This window comes from Microchirus variegatus, assembly GCF_963457635.1.
Source record: "Microchirus variegatus genome assembly, chromosome: 2".
NCBI classification, from domain to species: Eukaryota; Metazoa; Chordata; class Actinopteri; order Pleuronectiformes; family Soleidae; genus Microchirus; species Microchirus variegatus.
In genome coordinates, this window is record NC_139803.1 from 24731674 (window position 1) to 24758063 (window position 26390).

The window sequence follows — 26390 nt, forward strand, 5'->3', positions numbered from 1 at the left end:
AAACCTAGGTTCGGCCCTGATGTGATCTCAGTCCAGCTGTTCCATGAAAGTGACCGGCACTGATTTTCTTGTATCTTCTTGCAGAAGCCTTGATGAAGCCCAGCAGACGGTGCATCCAGCCCTTTAACCCCACCCTAAACCCCTCCCTCCTCCCCTCTCTCCTCCTCTCCTCCACCCCGCCCTCCCTCATGCGGAGATGGGGAGAGAGAAGAAGTTTGCCGGCGGCGCGCGGTCCACTCCACATTTACCGTGATTTCATTAGGTGGAACAGCAACAAGAGCCCGCGGTGAAGCTTTTCCCAGGGAGTGCTGAGGAGGAATATCCCACAGCTCAGTAACAGCTCTCTCACTGTCGACTCGCCGTCTGTTTTAATGAAAAAACAATATCTGGAGTCATTATTGAGGTCGCCGAAGTAGTGAAGGAAGCTCGGGTCAGTGGGACAGCGTCCGCGCGCTGTCGGAGACCGTGGTGTCCTCCTTTTAACAGCTCTGGTCCTGGAGAAGAAGAAGAAGAAGAAGAAGAAGAAGAACGACGCGGAAGACGGCAAGAGAACAAGAGGAAGAAGAAGAAAGAAGACAGTCCGAGTGAAAGTGACAGAGTCCGGGTCAGGATGAATAACAACAAGAGCGAGAAAGAAAACGAGCCGAGCGAATTCACCAACCAAGAAGACGAGGTGAGTATCCACACCTACCTGCTGTCTGTCTGTCTGTCTGTCTGTCTTTCTGTCCGAAGCTTGTTTCACGTTCACGGGTTCAACCTTGACCCTCAGTGAGTCTCCTGCTGTGTCAATGTCACATTAATATACTTATATAGCACCTAAAACATTTTTTGTACCATAGCACATTTAGCTCGAAAAAGTTAGCTGCCCAACTGCGTGGTGACATTCAAATTTTTTTTTGTTTTTTCCTCCGAAGGCAACTCTACTATTTTTTACATATTAGTTAGCCTACTAGCATAATTGCCTATGTCATTTTTTTTTGTTAAATGTGATATCTGCCTAACTTTACCAACATGCTTGCTAATTTATTTTTAGTATTTTCTTGTTATCTGAAAACGTTCAAATATGACTTGGGCAACTATGCTATTTGGCTAACCATATTTATATATAATTAGAGCAAGCTGTCAGATTTTACAGCCTCTTAAATGTGGACATTTTCTGGTTTCTTTGCTCCATATAACAAAGATATAAACTGACAAATGTTTTCGATCAATCAAACAACAGTTTGATTAATTGAGAGAATAATCAACAGATTTATGACAATAAGCATTAGTTAGAGCCCTAATATATAGCCAGTAATGTGTTTTAATTTACAGTGATTTTGTTTTTGTGTTGTTCTTTTGTGAGAGTCGAACAAAGAAAATCCAGAAAACAACAACAACTGAACAGTCTTTAAATCTTTCATACCTTCATTCTGTCACTGTATTTGAATAATTACAAATTTAAAAGAAAATCATAAAATAACTTTTAACACTACCACCAATCACTAAAGAATAACATGTTTTTATCTTATTTAACTATTTATTCTAAAGCTTGTAAAAATTATATTTCTTATGTTGTACTATTGCGCGACTGCATTCAAATTAACCACAAGTTTTTCCTCATGGCAGTTTGTCTGCTTTCATTAACATGCGCATCCGTTTTACCTTCACTGTCCTGACATCTAGCCTAAAACATGATACAATGCAAATTGAGAAAGGCGACAATTACATTTTATTACTTACTTCTCTATTGTCCTGTATTCTGTGTCGATTTAAAAATCCAAGCATGCACGCAAGACACAATTAATTTCTTGCATTTATCATCCTTGTGTTAGACTAGTTAGAATAGTTGATATTCTGGTAGTATCTCATCTTTCTAAAAGAATAACTGAGCAATTGATGCTATATTTGATTAAGGAAAATAACATTTTAAGTTAGTTTTTTTTATTTGATTTTAGTACTCGTGGCTCAGATAAACATTGCCGTCTGTGTCGGCGGTGTCCGATTGGCTGATAACAGTCAGTAATTTGACGGCTAATAAATCAGTGTGTCCCTACCACGTCATGCTGTAAACCCAGATTAAAGACTTTTTAAAATTGTTTACAACAAGGTACAGTATAAAGTAAGGATCAAGGAAGGACCTGAAATGATAAACCACTTGCACGTATTTGCTGAGAAAGTCTTAAACCAAGTCTGCATTACTAGACAACAGGCCTAAGTGTTGCCAGCTCTGGCTCACTGTACCATAAAGTCAGACTCCACACCACGCTAAGATACAGTGGTGAAGGGAATTCTGAGCCAGGGCAAATTAGTTTTCACTGAAGCTGAGGGAGCAATTGAAGTTCAACAACTGCTGCTGCAACATGTTGGCAATAAGCCTTTTAAACCCAGATGCACTACATTACAGTCGAGCCTCTCTACGCATGTAACTCAATTACATCTTAACACTCTTATTGTTTGTCCAAAAAAAAAAAAATGAGGTAACCCACATTTAGTTTCTGGTGAAAATTCCTCCATGACGTGTTAGATAAGGGCTCAGTTTCTTCCTCGTCTCCACTGTAAACATTGCACAATCTTTGATCCATCATATCGCATTCTTGGAGGAAAAAAGTTTGCAGTGGGGCTCTTTTGCATGCTGTGATTTTTGTAGGCATGGAAACACGTCTGTCCAAGCAAGAGGCTTGTTGTTTTCAGAGATCGGCACATCTGTGGCCAAGTGATGTAAGAAAGGTATACATATCAGATATTTGTCTTGGAGCAGTTTGATAAAGGCTCAGCTGATTACTGTTCATCATTTTGGAACCAAATAGCCAAACATACACAGTCTGTTGTAATACCATATTTGGTCCAATGCTGAGGTTACTATGGGTGCAAGCAGTCACTCTAAAGCCACACAGAAGAAGCACTGACCTCACTGAAATATGAACGTTCAAAAGAGTATTGATGAGCACTATAAATGAATAATAGGCTCGTCAGCTCTGAACCCCAAATAATCAAATCATATAAGGATATAAATATAGGAGATGAAAAAATCACCCACAATCTCAAGCAAATGTGCTTTTTTTTAAGATTAGAGAATGTTTCCTGTCAATTGGTTAATCATCAGCAGCTAATAGATCACTGGACACAGCATCTACTAAGTTTTTGTTTGTATGAGGTCAAATGATTAATCAATCAATTTATCAAATAGTTGGTTTTAAAATATGTTTTGAGTCATTTATTGTTCGCTCGACATTTGGTGAATTCAGCTCCTCAAATGTGAGAATATTTGTGCTTTTTAAAAAATATTTCTCTTATCACTGAGCTGGGTATTCTCACTTTATGGATGAGTTGTCAGACAGAATACACAAACTAAAGGCATCGTTGTAGACTTTGGGGAAACTGTGACTCTTTGTCCAAACATTTAAAATACCAAGCTAGTCATTTATTTACTTAACCATAACAAGCAGCTTCGTCCCAAAGTAGAATAACGTTTGGTCAATGTGTAGTTTTTATTTCTTGTGAAATGAATTCAATAGAAGACGATTTTATGTCCACTAGCAGCAGGACTCGACATTTGCATGACGTTGTGTGTAAAAAAAAAAAACTGACTTGAAAACACAGAGAGTAATGAACGCGCCAATCTAATGGTCGTGGAAAATGTTTGGAAGCCATCCACACTGGCAGGAAACTTGAATTTACTCAGGTAAATTAACATGAGGTGAGACGGCACCGTTTTATCTTTCCGGTATAATGGTTTGCGTTGTATGCAAAAGAGCAGAGACACACACTCGCATTCACACTCTCGTAGTCAAGCAGGCGTTTATAGGTGCAATCATGCACACGCTCTTCTGCAGACTAGTGTGGAAATTCACACAGAAAACACGAGACAAATAATCGTTTCTGACTGTGAGCGATTATTTCTGAGTATGACTTGTTGATGATGTTATTATTCCACCTCTGTTTGGTTTTCATGAACAGAAACACTGCAGCATTATTTGTATTCACCATCTTTCTTTCATCTGAAAATGAGCTCTGTCAAGCAATACTACCAAACCTGACAAAGGGAGCGTTTACAATTTACAGCGGCACCCGGGGGTGGGCAGGCGGACATAACAAGTGTTAATCCCATCGAAGACCAGGTTTTTTGAGCAGCAGAATTCACTTCTGTGTTGTTGGGAGCAGGGAGCCTTAATCACCACTGTGTGAACTAATGTGATAGTGATATGAATAAGGAGACTTTTGTTTATATTAAAACGCCTTTCCAACAGCTTTAATATATGTAGCTGCTTTATTGGTGACAAAGTGACTAATTGGACAATGTTTGCATCTTAAACAATTTGACTTCTGTGCTGGAATGTTGACAAAGTTCCCCTTGTTACCTCCAACAGCTCTGTGCTTAACAACAGTAAATGTAACCATAAACGATGATCTTATGAGAGCCAAAGTTTAACAGCCTTGCTGGTGTGACTCTCACATGCTGAACAACAGCATTATCCCCCCCTCCCAGTGAAGTATGCAACTCAATGGATCACTGATTCGCACCAGTAAAGCGCCGTAGCAAGCTCGACTTCTCATGCCTGCTTCACTGCTCAACCTCACACGCCATCATCAGTGTACGCCAAAGCTCGACGATGCTTAATGTTTATCTTCTGTGGTTCACTGCTCACCAAACATGGTCTTGTTGCTGGAGAGGTATGCAAGTTTCATAGCATCTAATCTCCTGAGCTAGTTTGATAAGCTTTATTATCGGGTGTTCTGGATGCTTTCACGTACTGTGGCACTCAACGGCCACTGATGTAGCAGAGGTGACACTGTGCAGTTGACGTGGTGGATGCCAAAGATATACTTTGACCAGCTGTGGATTCCAGACCTTGTATGGAAAAAGAAGACCAAGAGAGTTTATTTGATTTGGTAAAAAGTAGAGGAATTAGTCCAGGAATTCAATGTTTTGTCCATTGTTAACTGTCGAGATTGTGATGTGATGTGAGTCGTAAAGGCTGAGGTGAGGTGACAAATTCCAGCCATGTTTGTGTTATCAAGAGGGTAACGCATCATGACAGAGTGCGTGCATTGCAGGAACAAAGCGAGTAAACCTAAATAATATCACAATTTTATTTGCTTCTTTGAGCTCCAAAATGTTTAGTTTGATGAATCAGATTAGCTAATAGAAATTTAATTTCTTCATAATAAAAGTCTTTGTTTCCATCAACAACTCGGCTGTAAGCCAAATCATGTGAAATACATCATCATGGCTTAAGGCTAATTTTAGAGAGCACACAATTAATCAAGATCATCATTAGCAGATTAATCATCAGTTGCAGAACAAATTTGATTAAATTAATCTTAAGTCATTTAATTAATCCGTTTAGTCATTTATCATGTGAGATTCTCAGATGTAAGGATTTACTGAGTTCCTCTTCTTTTTATATGCCACTGTGAATTTAATGTATTTGTGTGTACTGAAGGTCAGACAAAACAAAGGCAGACAGAGAAGTAGTTTAATAGGCATGGATAATAGCTTATTTTATTGTTGTAATGCAGAGTTTGTTTTGGGGTCATGAACAGTAAAGGAATGATGGTGGAGCATGAGGACATCAGGTTGTGAGTAAGAAGAATGCATCGTGGCTAACCAAGTCACCCGACTGAGCTTGACCTTTTCCCTCGTAGCTGCCAGTTTACTTCAAGCTAACTTGTGTTTTTTTTTTTTTTTAGTCCAGACCTGTCCAGCCTTCCCCCAACACTAGAGGTCCACTGTCAAATTGCACCTGATTTTTGACAAGCAAGTTATTACAGAGATGCTTTAATTGTTTCCTCGTCTTAACTTGAAAAAAAACATTGTCCACAGTAACACGCAGCGGGAGTTTGAAGCTTGTCAGACATCTGTTGATTCTAGTTCTTGGCTGATCATAAACGCGTAAGTGGATATTTACGAGCGCCCAAAGAGAAACAGAACACCACTTAAGCAGGGTTCAGCAAATGCGGCGTGTCTCCCCGGGGTGTATTTGGACTGCGCTTGGCCTGGTTTGGGGATCCATCCACCAGGTCCTCTTCAAATAACAGGTCATGTGGCCAGTCTGACCTTTTCCATTAAGAGACATAGGTGGTGGTGGAGGGGCTCCACTGCTGGAGAGACACTGTAAAGCGGAGGGAGGTCGGGGCAGTCTGTAGTGCGTCGGCGTTGGGCGTGTGTGTGTGGTCCGTTAGTGTGTACGTATCTATGAAAAGGGCACGCAGATAAATTAACGCTCTGTGACACGAAATGTTATCGAGGGGGTTTAGAAGGTAAAGTGGCTATGATGGGACAGAAGGGGAAAGAATAACAGCTTGTTAAAGGTCGTCAACATGTTGATTTAATGTAGATAAGGGTAAATTCACAACAAAAAATCAGATAAACCATGATTATGGACAATGCAAATCCCCTTTTTAGGCCCTCACTAATGGTAAAACCCTGTCCCAACCGCCCATCTGATAGGTTGGAGTTTATTTATAAAAGCGTCAGGGGAATTGTCATCTTATCTTGGCCATTTGTCAGCTGTGCGACAAGAGGTATTTGAAAAGACAACAACAAGGCTTAGCGTCAGGAGCGGCTGGCAAACATAGACGGCTAAACTGATGTGAGAAGAAACGGAAAAAAAGACAGTCTTTAAGAATTGTACTAAAGATTTAAAGAGATATTTCTGGAGACATAAAAACAATCAAAAATGATCAGGAGTCAGGATGACGACCCTTTCCTTAAAAGGCCTCAGTTGTCAGTTGCTCTGTAATTAATGAGTGAAGGAAGTGTGAGCGTGCGCTGAGACAGTGTCGGCCATCTTGTCCTGCTTAGTCATACTGTGTTTATGTGCTTGTCTGGTCAATTTGACCAACTTACTCGCACATCATCTGTCTCTTTTTTTACACCTTCCTTTACACTTCAATTGCGCTCTACTCCTTTATTTTCAATCGATAATTTCCAAATTCATCTCATTTTATTTTCCTTCAGCAGTAATCCTCTCCTCTCTTGTTCCCTCTCTCCACCTTAATCTCCTTTCCCCTCTGTTTCCCCCTCCATTCCTTTCCTATGTCCTGCCCTTTATCTTGCTCTCCTGCCATTTCCTCCCCTCTTTTCTCTCCCCCACCCGTGTACTGTTTATAATTTGCGTCTCTTCTTACTATTTCCTACCCCTCCCCTCTTTTTCACCCTGCTCTGTGTCTCATTTTAGTCCAAGCACACGCTCTTCCTCATCCGTTATTGGTTTTTATGTTAAAAGTATGACCCCGAGATCTCTGAACACAACGGCCTCAAGAAGCGGGCCAGGAAGAATAGCAACAAGCTGGAACAGACTCAAGATTAGTTTGAAAATGTGGGACCAAACTCGAAACTTAAGTTCGTACATAGTCCTCAATGGGTTACGCCTATCACGCAGTGTGGGCTGGGATTGGCTCTATAGCGCCCTCTATGTCCCTGAAAGAATAAACTGGACGGATGGGCCTTGTGCTGCTTTAACAGTCTCATTAATTTTGAATGGGGTAATGGCACATGTTGCTGAACGTCTTTGTAGATTTATTGCTTCGCGTTGCTCCGCGCAGTAGACGTTGAGCAACTATCCATGCAAGCGAGAGTGCACGCACCAGCCAATTAAATTACTCTAAGTATTCCAGCACAGGTGCTAGCCAATCATATTATGTTTAAGTATTTATGCTCCGACTGTTCTCTGTCCAAACTAAGCTCTTGGACAAGTCAGTTCACCCAGTGGCCAACGAGTGCACCAAACTACACCGTGAACATCGCAACGCCATTGCTGAAGCATCAACGGAAACTCTTGGCACAAAATCGGCCATGGCAGACACTGCTCTGGTAATGTCTGCGTCAAGCATTAAAGTGACAATCTTACGTACAGTGTATAGATATACTGATAATAATGAAGATTTGTGTTGGCAAACTCAAATATAACGTCTTCAAGTGCTATCACTTACAAAGAAAATAACAGTGAGGTTGAACACACTGATGTTTTCTTGCCCAACTTTTGTCCACCCAGCCTCAAAACCAAACAGTATAAGGTGTGCACTAGGGGAAGCAGCAACAAAGAGCGCTGACATGGAATTAGCTGATTAGTTTGCGCTAATGAATGCTGTGGAATGTTAAGTCCATTCTCCCAGACTTATCAGATGAGAGAAAGGAAGAAGAGAGCAAACAGGCGTGACACATGTTGATGAACTCTTGAATTGACAGCCAAGGAGTCCAGCTGTTGTGTTGTTAACAGTCGGTGAAGGGCTGCTCGTCTTCCACATGTCATCCTGATCACATTTTTATGCTCTTTTTTTGTGGTCAGAAACTTTTGACGAGAATGAGTGTACGTGTCATGAAGTCGATGATGACGGACAGGAGGAAGAATATTCACTGAGCACAAGAAGGAAAAAGAGTGGGCAATTTGTTCTTTTTCCTAGGTCATTTGTTTTAAATGTCCTTTAAAGGTTAACCTGTTGGAACATTTACAGACCCTTAGAGCTTTATTTGTTGCTCAAAAGCACTTGTAGGAGTAAGAGAGAGGTGGGGGGGGGGGGCAAAGAAACTCAGCCCTGCTGCTGCCCCATTGTTACGTTCGGAGTGTGCTCAACCTCACAGTTAACCCTCTGACCCACACAATAACCGGGGCCTAACCTGTGAACTCTGACCATAAATGTGAAACTTGACCCATTGAACCCTGGTAGTTAACAGACAAACGGAGTCATCCATTTATGGTTGTTTGACACCTCTCGGGCCTGCAGTGTCTCACTCTTCACATTCTCTGACGAGGAAGATGAAGGAAGAAGGCATAGGGCGGCGATGGCAACACAGAGCGACGACAACTCGGATAGCAAAGGAGTGTCGGTTAGGCTGTTGTTTAATAACATAGCACTTAACTGATGCAAGGAAACTGGGCTCAGTCAGGCTTATGCAAAGCCTTTGATTTTAGCTCGATCACAGCGCACAGAGATCTATGCGTGTGCGCGTGTTAGTCGACTTAAAAGCAACTCATGTGCGTGTTTGTGTGTGGGCAGCCAGAGATTTTTTTTTAGCTTTATTTGATTTCAAATACTTTGCAACATTGTTGTGCACACTAACAACACATTAAACTCTCTATCGCTGCTTCAAGGTTAGATCTGTGACCTGAAACATCTGGACTAAAGGACATGTATCTATTAATTGGCTGTCAAACAATCCCACACACACACACAGGGAGAAAGAAACACATAGTAATTGTCTCACATGGCCAAGGTCATGTCCCCTCATTTCAGCCAGAGCGTATGGTCAAAAAAAGAACTCGGGCCAACGGACATGAGGAATTTTAGGCAATCGGTGTAACAAATTCATAACCCCAGATCGCAAACTGAATAGAAATGACACATGAATAAGTTGCGAGGTCATTTAATAAAAACAAAGCTGCCTCATCATAATGGCTGACAAATTGCAGCTGCAGGAAATGTTAAATATTTTAATGCCTGTGTTGAATGGTGTTTCCAGTCAAGTGTCGTTCCAGCTTTCAGTTATGACTCCGTTAATTCGAGCTTCATGGCATTTGAAAGTGAAACAGCTGTGTGGTGGAAGGTCGGGCTCCCATGTTTTTTCGGAGCCAAAGTCAAATTTTGCGAGTCTGAAGTCGCAAAGCGACAACAAACAACATTCTGTATCTTATTTATTTATTCAAACACCAGATGTTTTCGCTCTATTATGATAATGACAAATAAAGAAACAGAAGCTGACAAAGATAACATAGACCAGCTGTACAATTTAAATCAAATTGTCCATTGTTCACATCCAAATCAACTTGCCTGGTTCAACTTTAACCTCATCTACTTGTTAAGTAGAGGGTGCTACCCCACCTGAGCCTGTCAGTCATGAGTTTTAATCTTTTATCCTTTCAGTTATTTAGCAATAGTGAGAGTCATTATCGCAAAGGGTTTTTAACGCATTGAAGCATATAGCATAACGCTGATGATGAACACACATTCCCGATCTGTACTTTATAGATTAATTAGGGAAACGAATGACTGTTGGTTGATGCCTTTTTCCAAAATATTTTATTGCATTTGGCACACTGTCTCACCAGTGCTCAACAAGCTTGACTAAAATAAGATATAAGCTGTGATAAATCAGACTTATCTTTCAAGATAACACCTTAACACCTGAGCTACTGAGCTGTGCTGTGAGCACACACCCATCACCCCTGCTTTCTTTAAACTTAGAGAGGCACCGGAGAACCTGCGAGGTGCAATAATAGAGTATCAATGGGGTGATGACCTCATCCAGAGCTTGTGGAGTCAAGGACCTCTGATTAGAGGTGCATTGATCCCCTGGGACTTGCTGCAGAAGTGGCTTTAATAGGATCTGATGTTTTTTGGCCCCGGGGCTCCACACTCTGCTGTGCTCCACTCAGGCGTTGCCAGGGAACTGCACTGGTACGCCAGTTGTGAGGTACTCAGCTGGGTTCTGGTAGGTAGGAACGGCTGTTTTTGATCGGGGGTCTGCGTGTATGTTGGTGTGTGAGTACGCCATAAATGGTCAATGATTCAAAGGTCTGTTGTAGGCCACTCAGCACTATGGAAATGTAGGTATGTGCCTCACGAGAAACTAATAAAGCAGTGTCTCTAAAACTCTATAAAACTGGCAGAGATTTGATCTTTGCTTTTTTACAAATCGGCAGACATCTTCTCAGCCCATGGCCTGACCCTTACCTTATTTACTACCGCATGACATCTGGGTGTCTCACTTTACCTGGCGGCTGCATGCTCTCTTTTAACTCTTTTTCAAGCACATCTCAAAGTAACATAAATAAAGCCTGATTCTGTGATTAAAAGCAGATGTCTGCAGGAGAAGAACTGTTGACACATTTGCCTGTGAATCATCTCGTATCCAGCGAGTGTAGTCGGCTCCCCACCGGACACTGTGAAATGATCATATATCACAACAGCTGACGTCAGGAAGTCTCAGGAATGAGGTCCGACACAGCTAAGAATGTTCCATTGTTCGGAGTGTGCGGAGGGCTCATTGGTGTGTTTGTGTGTGTGTGTGTGTGCGCAACATATCCAGCTCATGAGTCAAGATAAGAGCCTGGCAAGGGAAGGATAGATGACTGAGGTTTTCTTAACATCTGTGCCAATGGCATGTTTATGTAGTGTTGGAGAAATTATGTCAGGGAAGAACTTTGAGTAGACTTGTTTTCTCATTGAAATATATCCATGACAAGTGAGGACCAGTACACTTGATTCAAAAGTTTGATAATGCGACGCAACAAGTCCATTCTTCTTTTTTTTTTTTTTAATTGTTATTATTCAACCACCACTTTCAGTTTTATCAACATCAACAGCTGTCAGTGCATGGCCTCACTCGTGTCTGATTGATACCCTCCTGTTGTGACTCTTTGTTCCAATGAAGCTCCATATAAGGAGGTCCTCAACAGAGCTTAATCAGATCTGCCAGAGAGAGGCCAGTGATGGCCGCTGCAGGGTTCAGCTCTGATAAGATAAGATAAAGAGTGAAGGTGAGAAAGTTGAGGACATGAGTTTTTTGGTTTTTTTTCCCTTTTGGCTGGATGGTTTGGCACTAACCAGCTATTGCTCCCCCAGTTGCTAAGCTCCTTTGTTTGTGTGGTGCGCTGCCTTTGGCATCAGTGGTGCGGATCAGGTTACATGTGGGAATGAGGTGTAGTGTTAGATCAGCACTTCCTTTGTCCCCTGAGTTGTGAATCCTTTATCTAATGAATCTTTGGATCTACTCCGTGTAACTGCATACTGACACTTCTGTTCCAAATTCGCCCCAAAATAGAATCAAATTATTGAATGAATAATTAAATTACTAAATCATATCCACTTTCACGGTATTGATGTTTGTGTGCACAGGGTGGAGATGGTGGAAGTCGGCTTGATGCACAGTCTATTGTTTGACTTGATATCTCCTGTGAGTTAAAGCAATTATTTTCCTGCACGAAGCCAACTTTAATTAGGGCTGATCATTTTAGGTAGGCGCTCTAATAAGTGCCTGTATAGAATAGAAACGTATCTAACCATATGATAAATCTGCCTATTTGTCCTTAAATCCTTTTGTAAAGCTGAGCGGGCTACTTGTGAAAATCAAACTGCTGTGTTAATTGGAGGCACATGTTGTAGTTTACAGTTATAAATACCTGCGTTAACAACTCTTTCCTGGATTGGCCCTTTATTAAGCACAGACGTCCACAATTACATGTAGCAAATAGAATTTCCACGTTTCATCACCTCCAAAGTGTGAACAGCCCCTCCGCACCTCGGTCTGTATCGCAGCGCGGCTACCAAACGTCGGCGTTAGTGCTACTCGTGTGCGCTCATATGCTCGCCAGACGGGTGTGTGTGCTCGTCCTATCATTTAAGGAGTGACACTGCAAGAATTTGCCTTTTTACTGAAGACATGTCAGAAAAGCGATTTGCCATGATGTCTGGGAGTTACACAAAAGGGGATCGATAGCACTCTTACAAAGTGCATTAAGTATGAAGATGGAGCCGGCAGCTGGTTGAATTAGGTTAGCATAAAATCAAAGTGCACATGCATACACACACATCACATTAACTCCCACGGTCAGCTCATTGTGTTTGGCAGTGTTACATTTACATTGTTGTACAGACAAACTGATTAAATATAACATGTTAATTAGTGAGCTTTATCTGTTCTTTTGTAAGTGATTTTTCTTTTTATTCAGACACAGCCAGACTTGAGGTTTCTCCCTTTGTGTGCTTAACTAAATTAAGCTCAGCCACTACTGGATTATTATTTTTTCATACAGAACAGATCTAGAAACAGTATCAACTCTTATCTTGCACTCAGCATAAGCAATAAGCTGTTATTTTGTCTGCCTTTCATCATTAGTTTTATTATGTGGTGATTCACTGAATGAGGCTCTTGGCCACCAAGGCCAAACATCATTCCTGGACATCAGTCTACATTTTACAATAGAAAAACTATTTATTTAATGATTAATATCAAATGTACAGACTCATTTCAACAACATAAGTATGTCTGATTTTTTAACATTATTTCCTGGTTTATGAAAATGTCGATGTGAAAATGTTGAGTTATCTGTTTAGCCTCCCTTTGTTGCTCTTTTAAGTCGGGCTGCAACTGTGTTATTAGTTGTTCGGGCCATACAATGTTAGAAAATGTCTTGTTTTGTTATTTCTAATGAGTTCTTTGTTGCCTTAAGATATTCACATTTATGAGAATTATTTTAATTTAGTGCTGGGCGCATTATGCGTTTCCATGAAGACTGACTGGATAAAGACACGCGTGACGTCATCGTTACGTGACTCCGGATTGTTAAAATGAGTCTCTACAGTAACACTCAACTTTAAAAACAGAGGCACACATACGCAGTACACTGGTACGCTGATTATTTGTAACGCTGCTCTTTTCATTTAATGAACAGACCGCTCCAGTTCGACTGTAGGCACGCTAACCGGCGCTAAAAGGCGATGATGCTAAAAATCCACTGAACCATTTAATCGATTATCATTAAATTTAATATATCAATCAATAATCGATTTGTCTGTACAACCATGTTTTTAATGCACAGTAATATATTACATTTTATCAGTTTTTTTCAGCACATACAGTATTTTAGATGCGTTACCCGCTAATGTCATACCATATTTTTTTTCCATCTTTCCGAATTGATGCTAAGGCAAGATTATGCAGTTTAAAATTCTGGCTGTAGACTGTTTTAAAAATAGACATTTCCTTTTGGGACACCTAAACTTTACCTGCAGTAAACCCAGCACTATCACACTGCATTCATTTGACTTTTTTGTCTACACGCATTATAATGGAATAAACAATTCCTTACCCAAAAGTACATTTGAAGTAATTTCTCCCCCCCTGTGGTTTTCTTCCCAACTCTCATTCTGTACCAACTACAACAGTAAGATGTTTCTGTACTGTAGTTTTTCTAGGTGAAAACATGTTATATTTCCCAGCAATGTCAGCTCAAGTTCCGAGTTGAGAAGTTCAAATGTAAAACAGAGGTAAGAGCTCAGAGGGAGGATCGCCATAAAACAGAGTTGGCTGTAGATCACACAGGAGAGCATATCGTGCAGAAATGTTGTTGTGGCATGTGCGAGTGTTTGCTGAGCTCAGGCACTGAGGTACATCCCTATAAGTGACTGGAAAGTCATATCTTTTACTGTCAAACCAAACCAGGGAGTCATTTAACTTGTGCTCAGTGTCCTCTTCTTCATAACCTCATCTTTTACTGTCAGCTATGCAAGGTGGCTATTTATAACTGGTGGAGGTTAATGAAAAATACATGATCTCTTTCTTGTCTTCCTCAGGTCCGAACGCTATTCGTCAGTGGACTACCGTTGGATATTAAGCCGCGGGAGCTCTACCTCCTGTTCAGACCATTTAAGGTATGTTTGTATGTTTTTGAATGGATGGGCTGCAGCTATTCTTGGCAACTTTCTTTCCAGCAGTCAATGGGACCTCCATTAATGGTGATGAAATAAATGGCAATGGAAACTCTCCGACAAGGTTCAAGTGTCTCTCCATGTTCCTAAGGCCCAGTTTCAATCACACCATGATCCATGAGAGGCTCACATTTATGTGTCTGTGTGTGTGTCTCATGGAAAAATGCCCTCACTGCCTGCTACTGAAAACTAAGCTGTCACCGCCTCAAGAGTTTAGCTCAGGTAAATAACAAAGTGTATGACGGAGCCTGTTTGGGCTGTTGGAATAATGGAATAATGCACTTTAATGGGACAATACCAGCAGCTTAGTTAAAGTGAACAATTGCTTACGCATCTAATCTCTCTCTTAGATAATTCTCATGGTATGCTATAATAGTGAGCATAATAACATGACCGTGGAAGGCACTCAAGTCAATATGGTTGTCATTGGAGCACCTTCACCCTAAAAACAATTTGGCTTTAATTTAATATGCACTAAAAAATGCCTGAAATGTCATTTTTGTACAAAAAATAATGGTGTCTGTCTTTTTTTGTTCCAGGGCTATGAAGGTTCCTTGATAAAACTCACTTCTAAACAGGTACAGCTACATGACACACTGTTTCTATACAAAAACACTATCGGAGCGCCTCATCATGCTCATACTCTAACTCATCACCACCATCAATTATTTCATCGCTTCGCTGTCCTGTCTTTTTCCCCCCTCGTCTTACCTCACAATATCAGCTTGTTGACAATGACAGATTGATTAGTACTCTCTGTCAGGGAAGGTGGAAAAAAAGGTGTTGCACCAGCTTGCCTTTTGGAAGTGCGCTTGTAGTCGCAGTCACTCAACTCCGGTGGGATGTGCATGGATGGGAACGGATATGGGAAAAGAATTTTGAGGTGTCAAAGCAAACGTTTTCACCAAACAGGTTCTGACGGTGGAGTTTTGCCTCTGGGGGCTCGGGACTGAAAATGAGCTTAGCTGGCAGGTGTCCACATCCAGATTTAAGCAATTTAGCTACATGTCACTGTATTTATTAACACATCACACTGTTTCCCATAAACACATGACATGCTCATTAGGACGGTTTAGGGCAATTTAGAGTGAATGTGCCGAGTGTAATGCCTCGGGGAATTAACGGGGAAGGGAAGTTTTTTTTCCAGTAGTGAAAATTCCTGGTGTATGGTTTGAGATTTCACCCGTTTCATGTCATAGTTCATTTGGCCTTTATCTACAATATAACATATACATTTACAAAAACAAGAGAAATGTGAAAGCAAAGTAATTCATAACACCAAAGGTCAAATAGAATAAAAGCAAATGAAAAGTAAAAGCTAATGAGGGCAAATAAAATAATAATAATAAGTTACAAAGGCAAAGTCTGTAAAATGGGTTTTAGAAGTGATTTAAAAAATTCCATTAAAGCAAGTCTTATTAACTCATCCCATTCCCAGCAGTTTTGCAACACTGCTGGATGCATTTTATTTTGAAAACTGCTTGTCACTCTGAATGGGCACAAACTGTGGATGAAATCATGTTGCAGGTATCCAAATTCACTTCCTGACAGAGCCCTTATCAGCCATGACACAACTGTCAGCCGTGAGAGAAAAAAATCTGTAAAGACTTAGTTTCAGTTTCACCTCGTTGTTGGTCTAATAAAAGAAATCCCTTCTCTAATTATGAATTGGCTCTAAATCACACCGGCTCTGAGCGGCGCCCCCCGAACAGAAGTCACGCAGGTTAAATGTTCCTCTAAGGAGTAAAATTACAATATTGCTCTTCATCCTCGTGCAGTGAAGAAGTTTTAAATTTAAACGAATGTCTCTTAGATTCATAATTATTGTTAAATGAGTTCACAGATGGAGGCAACGCCATGCTAGTAAAGAGAGACGGCTGCATGCAGGTTGGAGTATGACTGAAACCACAAAGTAACACCCACCAAAAGTTTAAATTCTTCTGCTCAGAAAAACCTGGTTGTTTAACAGTTTGACGGGATAAATTCAGCCACTCCTGCACACTCCCTTGGTCAGGTCTGATAGTATTTCATGACACAGTCAATTTACTGTTCATGAAGACCAAACGGAGGCAGAATGAAACAAAACAAATGCCAAAACACGCTGTAGCTTGAAGTTACTCCTGTAATAATATATAATGTAATATGTTGATTTATTTAGTGTCGATCGATCAATAAAATATGAGGCCAATCACTGCAGGTGTAGTTGTGAGTGCGGGAAGGTGTCATTGACCTTCACATAACCTGCTGTTGCTCTCCTGGTTCTACCTGTTTAATAAATAAGTCAGACAATCAGTGACTGTTTCATGCACTTTAGCCTCTCACTCACTGCAGTCCACCTCTCCCCCTTAGTTTCATAATTACCATCTTCTGCATGACAAATGTCAGCTGATGCTTCCACTCAGTTGGCTCCTGCACAAAGTGCTGGACAACATTCCTCTGGCTTTGTTTGAGTGTCTCTCCACGGAGCTAACGGCAGCGACAATGTCGGCGTAAATCAATCGATCTCCCTCTCCAGTGAGAGAACACGCTGCCGTCTCCTTATATAGCAAGAGCCAGATCTCAGGCCCTTTCTATTTATATTACTGTTATTCTTCCTCTGCCTGACGTCTTCACTTAGTCCGACTTTCTTTTTTTTTTTCTCTCTGTGTGTGTAGTGTGTGTTTCTTCTTTTCTTTCTTCCCCTCCTTCTCCTCCTCCTCCTCTTCACATTACTTGTTCAAAATTCCCATAACCCTAGACTGCTTTTCCAGATCACACGCAGCAGTGCAGTCTCGTGGGAGCAACAGTGTTTAGAGATTTCACTTCACTCTCCTCCTCGTCCCCATCCTCACACTCAAAGCCCTGCAAAAAAAAAATGTCTAGTCTTTGTTCACATCTGCGGCATCTGTTAGAAATCTGACAACCAAACAGACATCCTTGTCTCTTTTTGCCACCTGAATACAAAGCAAGCAGTGCTGGAGTCGATGTGAACAAGAACACGCTGCATGGTTTCTCAGAATCTATATGTCTCACCTCACTTTTCTTTTTTTCCCTCAACTTTAACCTCTAAATTCAAATTCTCATGACCCCTCCCCTTCATGTTCTTCCTTTCTCTGTCTCTGTGTCTTCTCCTTTTTCAGCTTTCCCCCCTCACTCTGCCTCTCACATGCACTTTCGGGCTCTCACTTTGCCCGTATTTGGGCATAGGGGAGCTGAAGGATGAACTCTCCTTGTACAAAGTAAGCATCCAGCCTCCTTCTCTCTATCTCACCAAGGTTTTGTAAACACCGTAAGAAAGATGGAAAGAGAGAGAGGCAGAAGAGGAGGAGGAGGAGGGGGGTTTGGATATGAGGAGGAATGAAAAATAATGTATTTAAAAAAAGAACATGTCTATGTCAATCTGACAGAAATGCAGACTCAGTTTTCTGCCTTTAACCGTGTTTCTCACTCCTTTTGTTCTCTCCTCTTGTCTCCCCAGCCAGTGGGCTTTGTCAGCTTTGACAGTCGATCAGAGGCAGAGGCTGCTAAGAATGCCTTGAACGTAAGTGTCATGCCCCCGCCGCGCTCTGCTCCAGCACCGGCAACCAGCTCAGCGCTTGTTTTTATTGTGATGACTTGGAAACGGGATCGTTCTTTCTGTGCAAATGCATCCACGCTCATATTGGGGGGAAACCCAGATTATTTTGGCTTTATAGTCGCCAAACTAAAAGCAAATAGAAGCGTTTTATGGGTACTCTACATATTCTGTATGTCTGAACACTTCTGCTTAAGTAAATGAAGCATTCTTCCTGAAGCTTTGCCATTGATCCTGCAAGGTCAGGAGGAAATTAGCTCTTGTTCAAGAACATATTGATCTAGGGTTTAATTTTAATCTCACTTGTTTCAGAATGAAGCTCGGTAGAAAGCCTTGATGAAGCAGGTTCAAGTTTAAAACAGAGTCTCGTCCTCACAGTGTTTATTCAGCTCTATAGAACAAAGCACAGATGGATAGACTGTAATGAACACCAGCTTTTACACCACATTATTTTCTATATATACACAACGCCCTTGTCTATTTTGCATCTTAAGATCTTGTTGAAACAGAAAGAGACCAGTTTTGTCACTAAAAGAAAAAAAAAAAGAAGAGGAAGCTGTGACAATGTGAGCAGAATATCTGTCAAGCCCTCAGATGTGGAGATATCAAAAGCGGAGTAGAGAGTTGAAAAAAGGACAAAAATTATCATCTTATTAGGAGACAACAATAGTCAGATTGTTTCCATAGAATCACTCAGTGGTGCAGAGAGTTGAACAGTGCTCTTGTTTTTCAGGGGGAAAGCTACATCCCGGGGGTCATATGGAGATAAGCCAGAGTTTGCAAACATCTATCTACATGTTGAATTATGGAAACAAGAGAAACTGTCAGACAAGGGTCATTTGTTTCTTGCTTTATTAGCTCTCTTATACGCCCTGAAAACTGTGGACAAATATGCCTCCATTCTCGCTATAGCACCAGCACAACAATCGTAATCTTAACCAAGCCGATACGCAGAAGTCTAAAGGAGATGTTAAAACAAATTCAACAGTTCAAACTGCGATGCACTCAGGCCTCATTATATTCACGCACCTTATTATACCCTCACAGCCTGGACAGGCAGAAGCTATGAGTGCACTGAGCCAAGCCAATCCTACTTAATTCCATCTCTTTTATGAGAAGAGTCATCCCTCGCTTGTTTCGGCTCAGCTTTGCCCGGAGCCTGCAGGGAACGAGTGGAGAATCCCATCCACACATCTTCTCCTCCATTTGATCTGACCTTTGTGTTTGTTTTTTTCTGCTGGTTCTTATTTAGGTCTTAATCAAACAAGGTTAATGAAACAGTGTTTAGAATGGCTGCTAAAGTTCTTCCTCGTATGTTGTTTTCAAGGAAAGCAAACAAGTAGCAGCTTTGTTTTTTTTGGGGGGTGGGGGGTTTTCGATGAAGAAGACCTTTGTTAAAGTCACATTTCTTGTTTTTCCTTCGGCGGAAAGTAATTAAGAAAAAAATGAGTTGGGCTTGTGCACATGTGGAGTTATGTTGATGTAGATCAGGGAGAGAAATGATCCGTGTGGCTCGTCACGATCACTCATAGTATGTCAGAAGGCTTTTAACATCAGCGTCTGAAATATTTGGCTCACTTTAACTAGTGATGCTCGTTTGTTGTCATGATATTGCATTACATGGCGTCTGCCCACGGTATAAATGACATCATGCGCTAGCCAGGACTGTGTCATCGGGCTGTGATTTATTTATTTATTTTAGATGTAGGCGTCATCCATCACCACCTGAATAATACTGTAATCCACAGTGAGCCATTGACAGCGAGCTTTAGAGTCCAAGTTGCTGCCAAGACATTGGCAGGGAAATAATTGGGAAATGAAGATGAAAAATATACTAAGTGACAATTCTAGATAGGTCCCATCGGACATTTAACACCACACAACAAGGCAGAGAATGCAAAAGAACGTGACTAACTCTAAATGAGTCTTCCTCATCACTATGTTAAAGCCTCAGACAGCAAATCTGTCAATCATCAACCTATGTTCAGGTACGGTTACTACAGCAAAGTACGATCGCTCTAACGTGTAGCATCACAAACCTGAATCTCGATAAACAAAAACACCTCCAGAGGCGTGGACTTCCTGGAAATCAAGCAACATCTAAAGAGCTTTGTAAACATCTTGTCTGCAGAGACATGGGCAGCTATGTTCTGAATGTTCGCAAGTTTAGTCCGTGTGAATAAAACAATAGAAAAATGCTAAATTAAGAAAGGAAATAACAATAATCATCATGTCTGTTTTGATTTCTTGCCACCAAAGTTTCACGTTACCGCTGCACATGTGGTGGCCACACGTTTTAATCCAGGATGAAGCCTCATGCAGGACAACAAAATGAGTGTGGAGTACTTCACATGCTCTTCACGGTTATTATTTGTCACAGATAAAGTGTTGAAACCGGCAAAATCAAGAAACATCAGTTAACATGAAACGGTACTTTAATAACCAGGAATATTCCACATTACTGTGATGAAATATGGAAGCCATCTTTGATAAGCAGACTTTCATTTAATGTTACTTTTACCACATCATTTTAGTGTATTTTTGTGATGGTTTTAAATCATTTTTAAACACGATTTGTTTAAGTTTTAAGAGTTCATTCTTATGATTACTTATCTTTTATGGCAGTATCCTCTTTAGTGCATATTTTTACGTGATTTGTTTTATTGTCATTGACTTCATTTTAGCTTGAAATGATCTGAAATGTGCTATTTTAATGAAATTCTTATTATTTAGAGTTGGAATGTAATCTTGTTTCGGACCTTAAATGTGTATGTGTCATTTCGGTTAAATCATGCAGCTTTGTTGGTGACTGCTTTATTTCAAGAGTGCATAATAAGCTGATTCATCTTTTCCGCTTAAACTCAGGGGGTCAGGTTTGATCCGGAAATCCCCCAGACCCTGCGGCTGGAGTTTGCCAAGGCCAACACCAAGATGGCCAAGAACAAGCTGGTCGGCACTCCCAACCCTCTTCCATCTCAGCAGAGCCCCGGGCCACAGTTCATCAGCAGAGACCCATGTGAGTCCTCTGTCCCTGAGCTCGTCTCACTTTTCTGCTCATCTGTGTTGCTCCTGCTGCTGCTGCTTCCTTTGGCCATTAGCTTTTCTTGTTTGAGGTAACTGGACAGCTGCTTCCTTTTAGGATCTTGTTTTGTATATCATTAGAGGAGTGCTAGGGTGTCGGCTTGGCTTCTAATCTCTAGAAAAGTGTCTTTTAATGGTGTTTGTTCTGAAGTGAAACATTGTCATTCTGTGCACACATTTCCTAGTAATCTCTTACCAGAGATGTCCAGATTTTGTGCACTTTATAATGGGTCAAAATAATAGTACATGTTAAATAAACAGTATATGTTCACAGTTGCTTGAATCTGACATCAGCTAATGCAGCTTGTCCTTCTCTCGCTTTAAGTAAATGTTTTTCAAAAGGGTTTAAGGATTCAGCGAGAATTAGTGATTGACAGTTGATGTAAGGCCAGCTGTGGTTGTGCATTCTTCCTGAATTACCAAACTGCTCTTATCTTGGACGTGTGTGTGTGTGTGTGTGTTTTTTTTTGAATTTTTTTGTTGTAGTTAGTGCCAAAGTGAGGGTGTGTACTGTGAGGCTCGAGTGGAAAATGGAAGGAAACGATTAATGAAACCATGACGTAATCGCAGGGAGATGAAATTGCTGTCATTTCCTGATAAGAGATGTTTAAATCAGCCTCTCTTTTTTTTCCTGATCATGCTTTGATAAACATTTACCAGGATACAGAAAGCAAAGCTCCTTGAATTATACAGTTATCTGATGTTTCTCCAGTGAGTGGCTGTTCCAAGTCTTCACCCACTCTGTACCACTCTGCACTATCACCTATCTCTTCACTCATGCACTATGCTCCCCTCCCCACCCCCCCACCGCCACGTTACACTCAACTCGGTGAGTAAATCATCGTATCTGAGATGGTTTCCTCTCATTTTCTCCTGAAATAAGGCAGCTCTGGTGAGATCATGAGGAATATAATTTACTGATCTTGCAGCTGCTGTTGCTATGCTTTTAAAGCTTGTGCACAGTGGTAAATGTGGCAGTTTTAGCACCAAAACTTCCTTGTTTTGTTAAAAGAATAGGTAATTGCCGTTAGATGGAAGTGAAAATCACATACCACAAACCAAAATGACAGATGCTGCACTTTTAGCTCACTAAATTACATTTTAAAATGGTTATTACGATTAAATATATCCTACGTTCAAGTACATTCTAGGAGTTGCTGGATTTGTATGTGTAAATGTTATCAATTAAATAAAAAATATTGATATTTTGCACCATCAAATCATATTTTAAAAGTCAAGATGGTGAAGGGGAAGTAATGTTTTTGTGATCCCATTTTATTCCTAATGCAAGTGTAGTTATAAGGAGATAATTTGACAGTAATACAATTATTTCCAAAGTAATATCCAGTTAATAGCCTGTTGATGAAAATTACTACAGACTTCCGTCAGTCTAATACCTTCATATGAAAATTGTTTTAAAATAAAAATGAATAATTACTATTATATTAAGTTGAAATTCATCCTCATTTATGTCCTGCACACATTTTCCATTGTTATTACCAAGTGCTTAATATAGGCAGCAGTTGTTAACATACAGTTATCATAACCTCACTGTGCTCCAATTCAAAGTATTACCAATAAAAACACAGCATTTACATTGCTACACTCCACGGTGATGAAATGTAGTGTGGCAGTGAACATTAGTGAGCTATGATGCAACTGTCAAATCATTAAGAGAAAAGAAAGGAGAGGAAACGACTTTGGATAATTGATGCTCAACTGTAGTGCACCACACTTTGACCATCACCACAGCCTCCACCTCCACCTCCACCTGTCCACCCACCCACCCATCCACTGGCCACTCGCCTCACTCCACTCCTCCTCTTCTTCTTTCCACAGATGAGCTCACAGTGCCTGCTCTATATCCCAGCAGCCCAGATGTGTGGGCGTCATACCCACTCTACCCGGCGGAGCTGTCGCCGGCCCTCCCACCCGCTTTCACCTACCCTTCCTCGCTCCATGCTCAGGTAACCTGCAGACCCAACCCTTTCCTCCCTCACCATCACCACCACTGGCCCTTCACCTCCTCCTGACCACACTGTACACACAGCTGCCGCTGCCAGATCATTGGTCTGCTCTATGGATGTGTGCACCTTGAAATACATCCCAAATCATTCTCTCTTTTTTTAAAGTTACAAAGAAGTTATTTGCTGCAAAGCACAGTCGGCGTAGAAGCACCGTCAAAGTCAAATACGTCAATACCGGGATGAAATATTGTTTTGAAGTCAAGGAAATAAATCCTGCTGGGCTTATTTTCGCACAAACTACTGAGTAGAATAGCAAAACTGACACCATGGCTTCAGACTACCATTTCCAAAATAGTGGTCGAGAAATAAATTTGGTATCTGACACGACACAATTCAAGTCTTCAAGGCTGATTATGTCTTGAAATAATAATTTAAAAAAAAACTAACTATATAATCAATTTACTGAAAGTATTAATATAATTTTTGGGGCATTTAAAAAGCCAGTATGGCAATAAAGTTAAAGCATCTTCTTGAGTGGTATTTCACATTTTATTATGTCCAAGATTACACAGCTTAGGGCTTAAATGAATCAATAAATGCTGATGACATGTCACTTTAATCAACTCAATTACTCTCTCTCTCACACACACACAGTCACACACATTACCGAAAGTTTTGGCTCTTTCAAAAAGGTGTGCGTCATCATTTGATCATCAGCTGCTTCATTAATTAAAACATTCCTTTTCCACCAAACTTGATCCAAATGATCAAGGTCTTTTAAGCTGCCCAGCTCCACTGTGAGTTCACATCATAATTCCATATTGATCCCATGAAATTCTTCTCATGAATGTTTGGTACCGGCTGACCCCGATAAGATCTCAGTATTAGATATTCTTAGATATTCTTATTAGATATTTCTTTTGCAATTGTTTGCATTGATTTCTCAGTAGTTCGAAGTATATTTCCATGTTCTATATAAGGTTATTTAAATATGAGTGCCCCTAGTAAAGACAGTAAAGCTGAATCTTAGATGATGTAAGAATTTTAAATTAGTGAATCTGCCTAGCTGGACTTTTTTTCTACATGCATTGGCTATGAACACACACACACACACCCACACATGCTGACACAAAGAAAATCTGGCCTTGTGATTTAAATAAGAGTGTGGTCAATGTCATCATCATTCTCTTCTGACCTTGACTATATGCTGATAGAAGATATGAAATGTGCATATAAACAAGTGAGCACATCAAAGTGATGCTAACATGAGCTCAGCTCTCTGGCTCATCCAACTGCTGGCATCATTTCCATTGAGAGCACAGTCATTTTGGATGATTAGTAAAAGCTGTGAAGATGTGGAGCAAACAGCATGTCAACTTGTTAAAATTGCTAATAAGGTAGAGCAGTGGTTCTAAAACTTTTTTTATACCATAGAATATATTGTTTTCTGTTTCCTTATGTCCATCTTTAAATGTAGCTAATCTTTTGTTAGATGTATCTTTGTATTTAACCTGAGAAGATATTGTTTCCTGTTTCCCTTTTTCTATCGTTAAGCTAAACTGACTTGTTGTTAGATGTAGCTATGTATTTAAACTTAAAATATATTGTTTCCTGTTTCCTTATGTCCATGTTTAAGCTAAGCTAACTTGTTGTTAGATTTGGGATTAGAGTGGCATTAATGTTCTCAGTCTGGACAACAAAGTGAACATGTTTTTTTTTTTTCATGTAATAATAATGGATGGGACGATACCATCCTTAATATATCGATAATGATATCCCAAAGTATTGAGTATCTATCGATATTAGTCCGATACAATAATTTTAGACCATTTATCAACTATGTAGCTGGTAACAGCGCATAATTCTCCAACTGTGGAACAAATATTGTTCTCCCAAAAAGAAGAAATAAAGAGCCCAAACATTTATTTACACATCATTACATTTCATTTAACATATGAAATCATCTGGGCAGAGTATGTGTTTTTATTCAGATTACGGGATGAATGACAGTCATGTGCAGAGAGCCACTGACCGTATTGTAAACTGCTGGGCATATTTCACATCACGTTAAAGTTTGTATGATTAAATATACGGTATATTGTATGATGCCCTGTCAAACCTTGTTTGGATGTGCATGTGTGTGTGTTAATGCACATGTTTTTGTTTGATTAGATTCGCTGGCTCCCACCTGCAGATGGAACTCCTCAGGGATGGAAGTCCAGGCAGTTCTGCTGAAGTATGTGTGAGTAACAACTTAAACACATGAACACAAACTAAGCTCCCTCCCCTGTGATGACATAGAAATGTATATTGCGGTGCGTTGTGAAAATCCTTCAGTAAATGTTATGACACTTCGTTGAAACAGGCGCAGATGTATTCCTTAAACATGTCGAGAATCACGCATGAAGTTACTCCATGCACGTGGTGTGGTTGCGTCAAAGCAAGCGGCCTCTTTATGCCCTCAGATCTCACATGTAAAGGCTCCATTTTGCCAACAACCAAAAACAAATCATCTAATTAGTCACATTTCAGCTGCCACTGAGTACATACTGTTCAATAACACAAAACAAGTTAGCCTGTGAGAGAAGTTAATGTGGACATGTTAAATCCAGCCGGTCAATTAAACTGCAGCAGCATCATAAGAGATAAAAGAGGCAATTTAGAGGGGGAGCTCCATTATTTTCCCCTCTCAGGTCACAGGGTTCTGATGCTCGACTTTTCCGCACTGAAGTGATGCTTGATCTTAAACATCAAAGGCAGCGAGTCAAACAGAATGTAAAACCAGCGCCAATGCCGATGTTTTAATGAAACGGAATGGTAGAGCTCAGCAAATATGAGGTGATATGATAAAATAAAGTACTTTGAGTGACTTATAACACTGCTAAACATCTCCTATCAGAGTATGTTTACTCAAGTACTAGAAGTATGATGCCTTTGCAAATTTGAGCATCCTCTGTCACACCATACATATACATTGACAGTCAGAGAGGATTATCTGAACTCCAAATCCCCCCCAATCCCATGGTATATGTACTAGATGTTGGTTTCAAGGCAGATATTCCACACATTGACTCTTTTAGATCTAGTGGAGGTGAAACCTGCAGTCTTGTAATAGTGCAATTTTGTTGAGTTTAGAGGAACAGCTATGAAATGCATTCAAGGAATTTTGCAAACGGACATACACTCCACTAACCAAACACTTGCTGTTACTGCCACCTTGTGGTAATAGATGCACCACAAATTAGGTAGAGACTACGCCATTGGAGAAGAAACATTGTTCACTTTTGTATGTTTTAAATATGATCATGACTAGTCGCGCTTACTGATTAACTTTCTATCATCACACGAATAAACAGAATTATTCTTACTGATCTAAT

At 40.4% G+C, this 26390-nt stretch overlaps 1 protein-coding gene across 1 annotated transcript in view; it reads left to right on the forward strand.

The window, feature by feature from the left end:
* Positions 1-291: 291 nt before the first annotated feature.
* rbpms (RNA binding protein, mRNA processing factor) overlaps positions 292-26390 on the forward strand; it is a 32454-nt gene continuing 6355 nt past the window's right edge. Inside the window, exons 1-7 of the mRNA XM_083909356.1 lie at positions 292-673; positions 14278-14355; positions 14952-14990; positions 17870-17932; positions 20831-20981; positions 22886-23013; positions 25186-25255. Of these exons, the coding sequence (XP_083765482.1) occupies positions 611-673; positions 14278-14355; positions 14952-14990; positions 17870-17932; positions 20831-20981; positions 22886-23013; positions 25186-25248 (585 nt within the window). The 5' untranslated portion in view covers positions 292-610 and the 3' untranslated portion in view covers positions 25249-25255. The remainder of the gene's footprint in view (positions 674-14277; positions 14356-14951; positions 14991-17869; positions 17933-20830; positions 20982-22885; positions 23014-25185; positions 25256-26390) is intronic.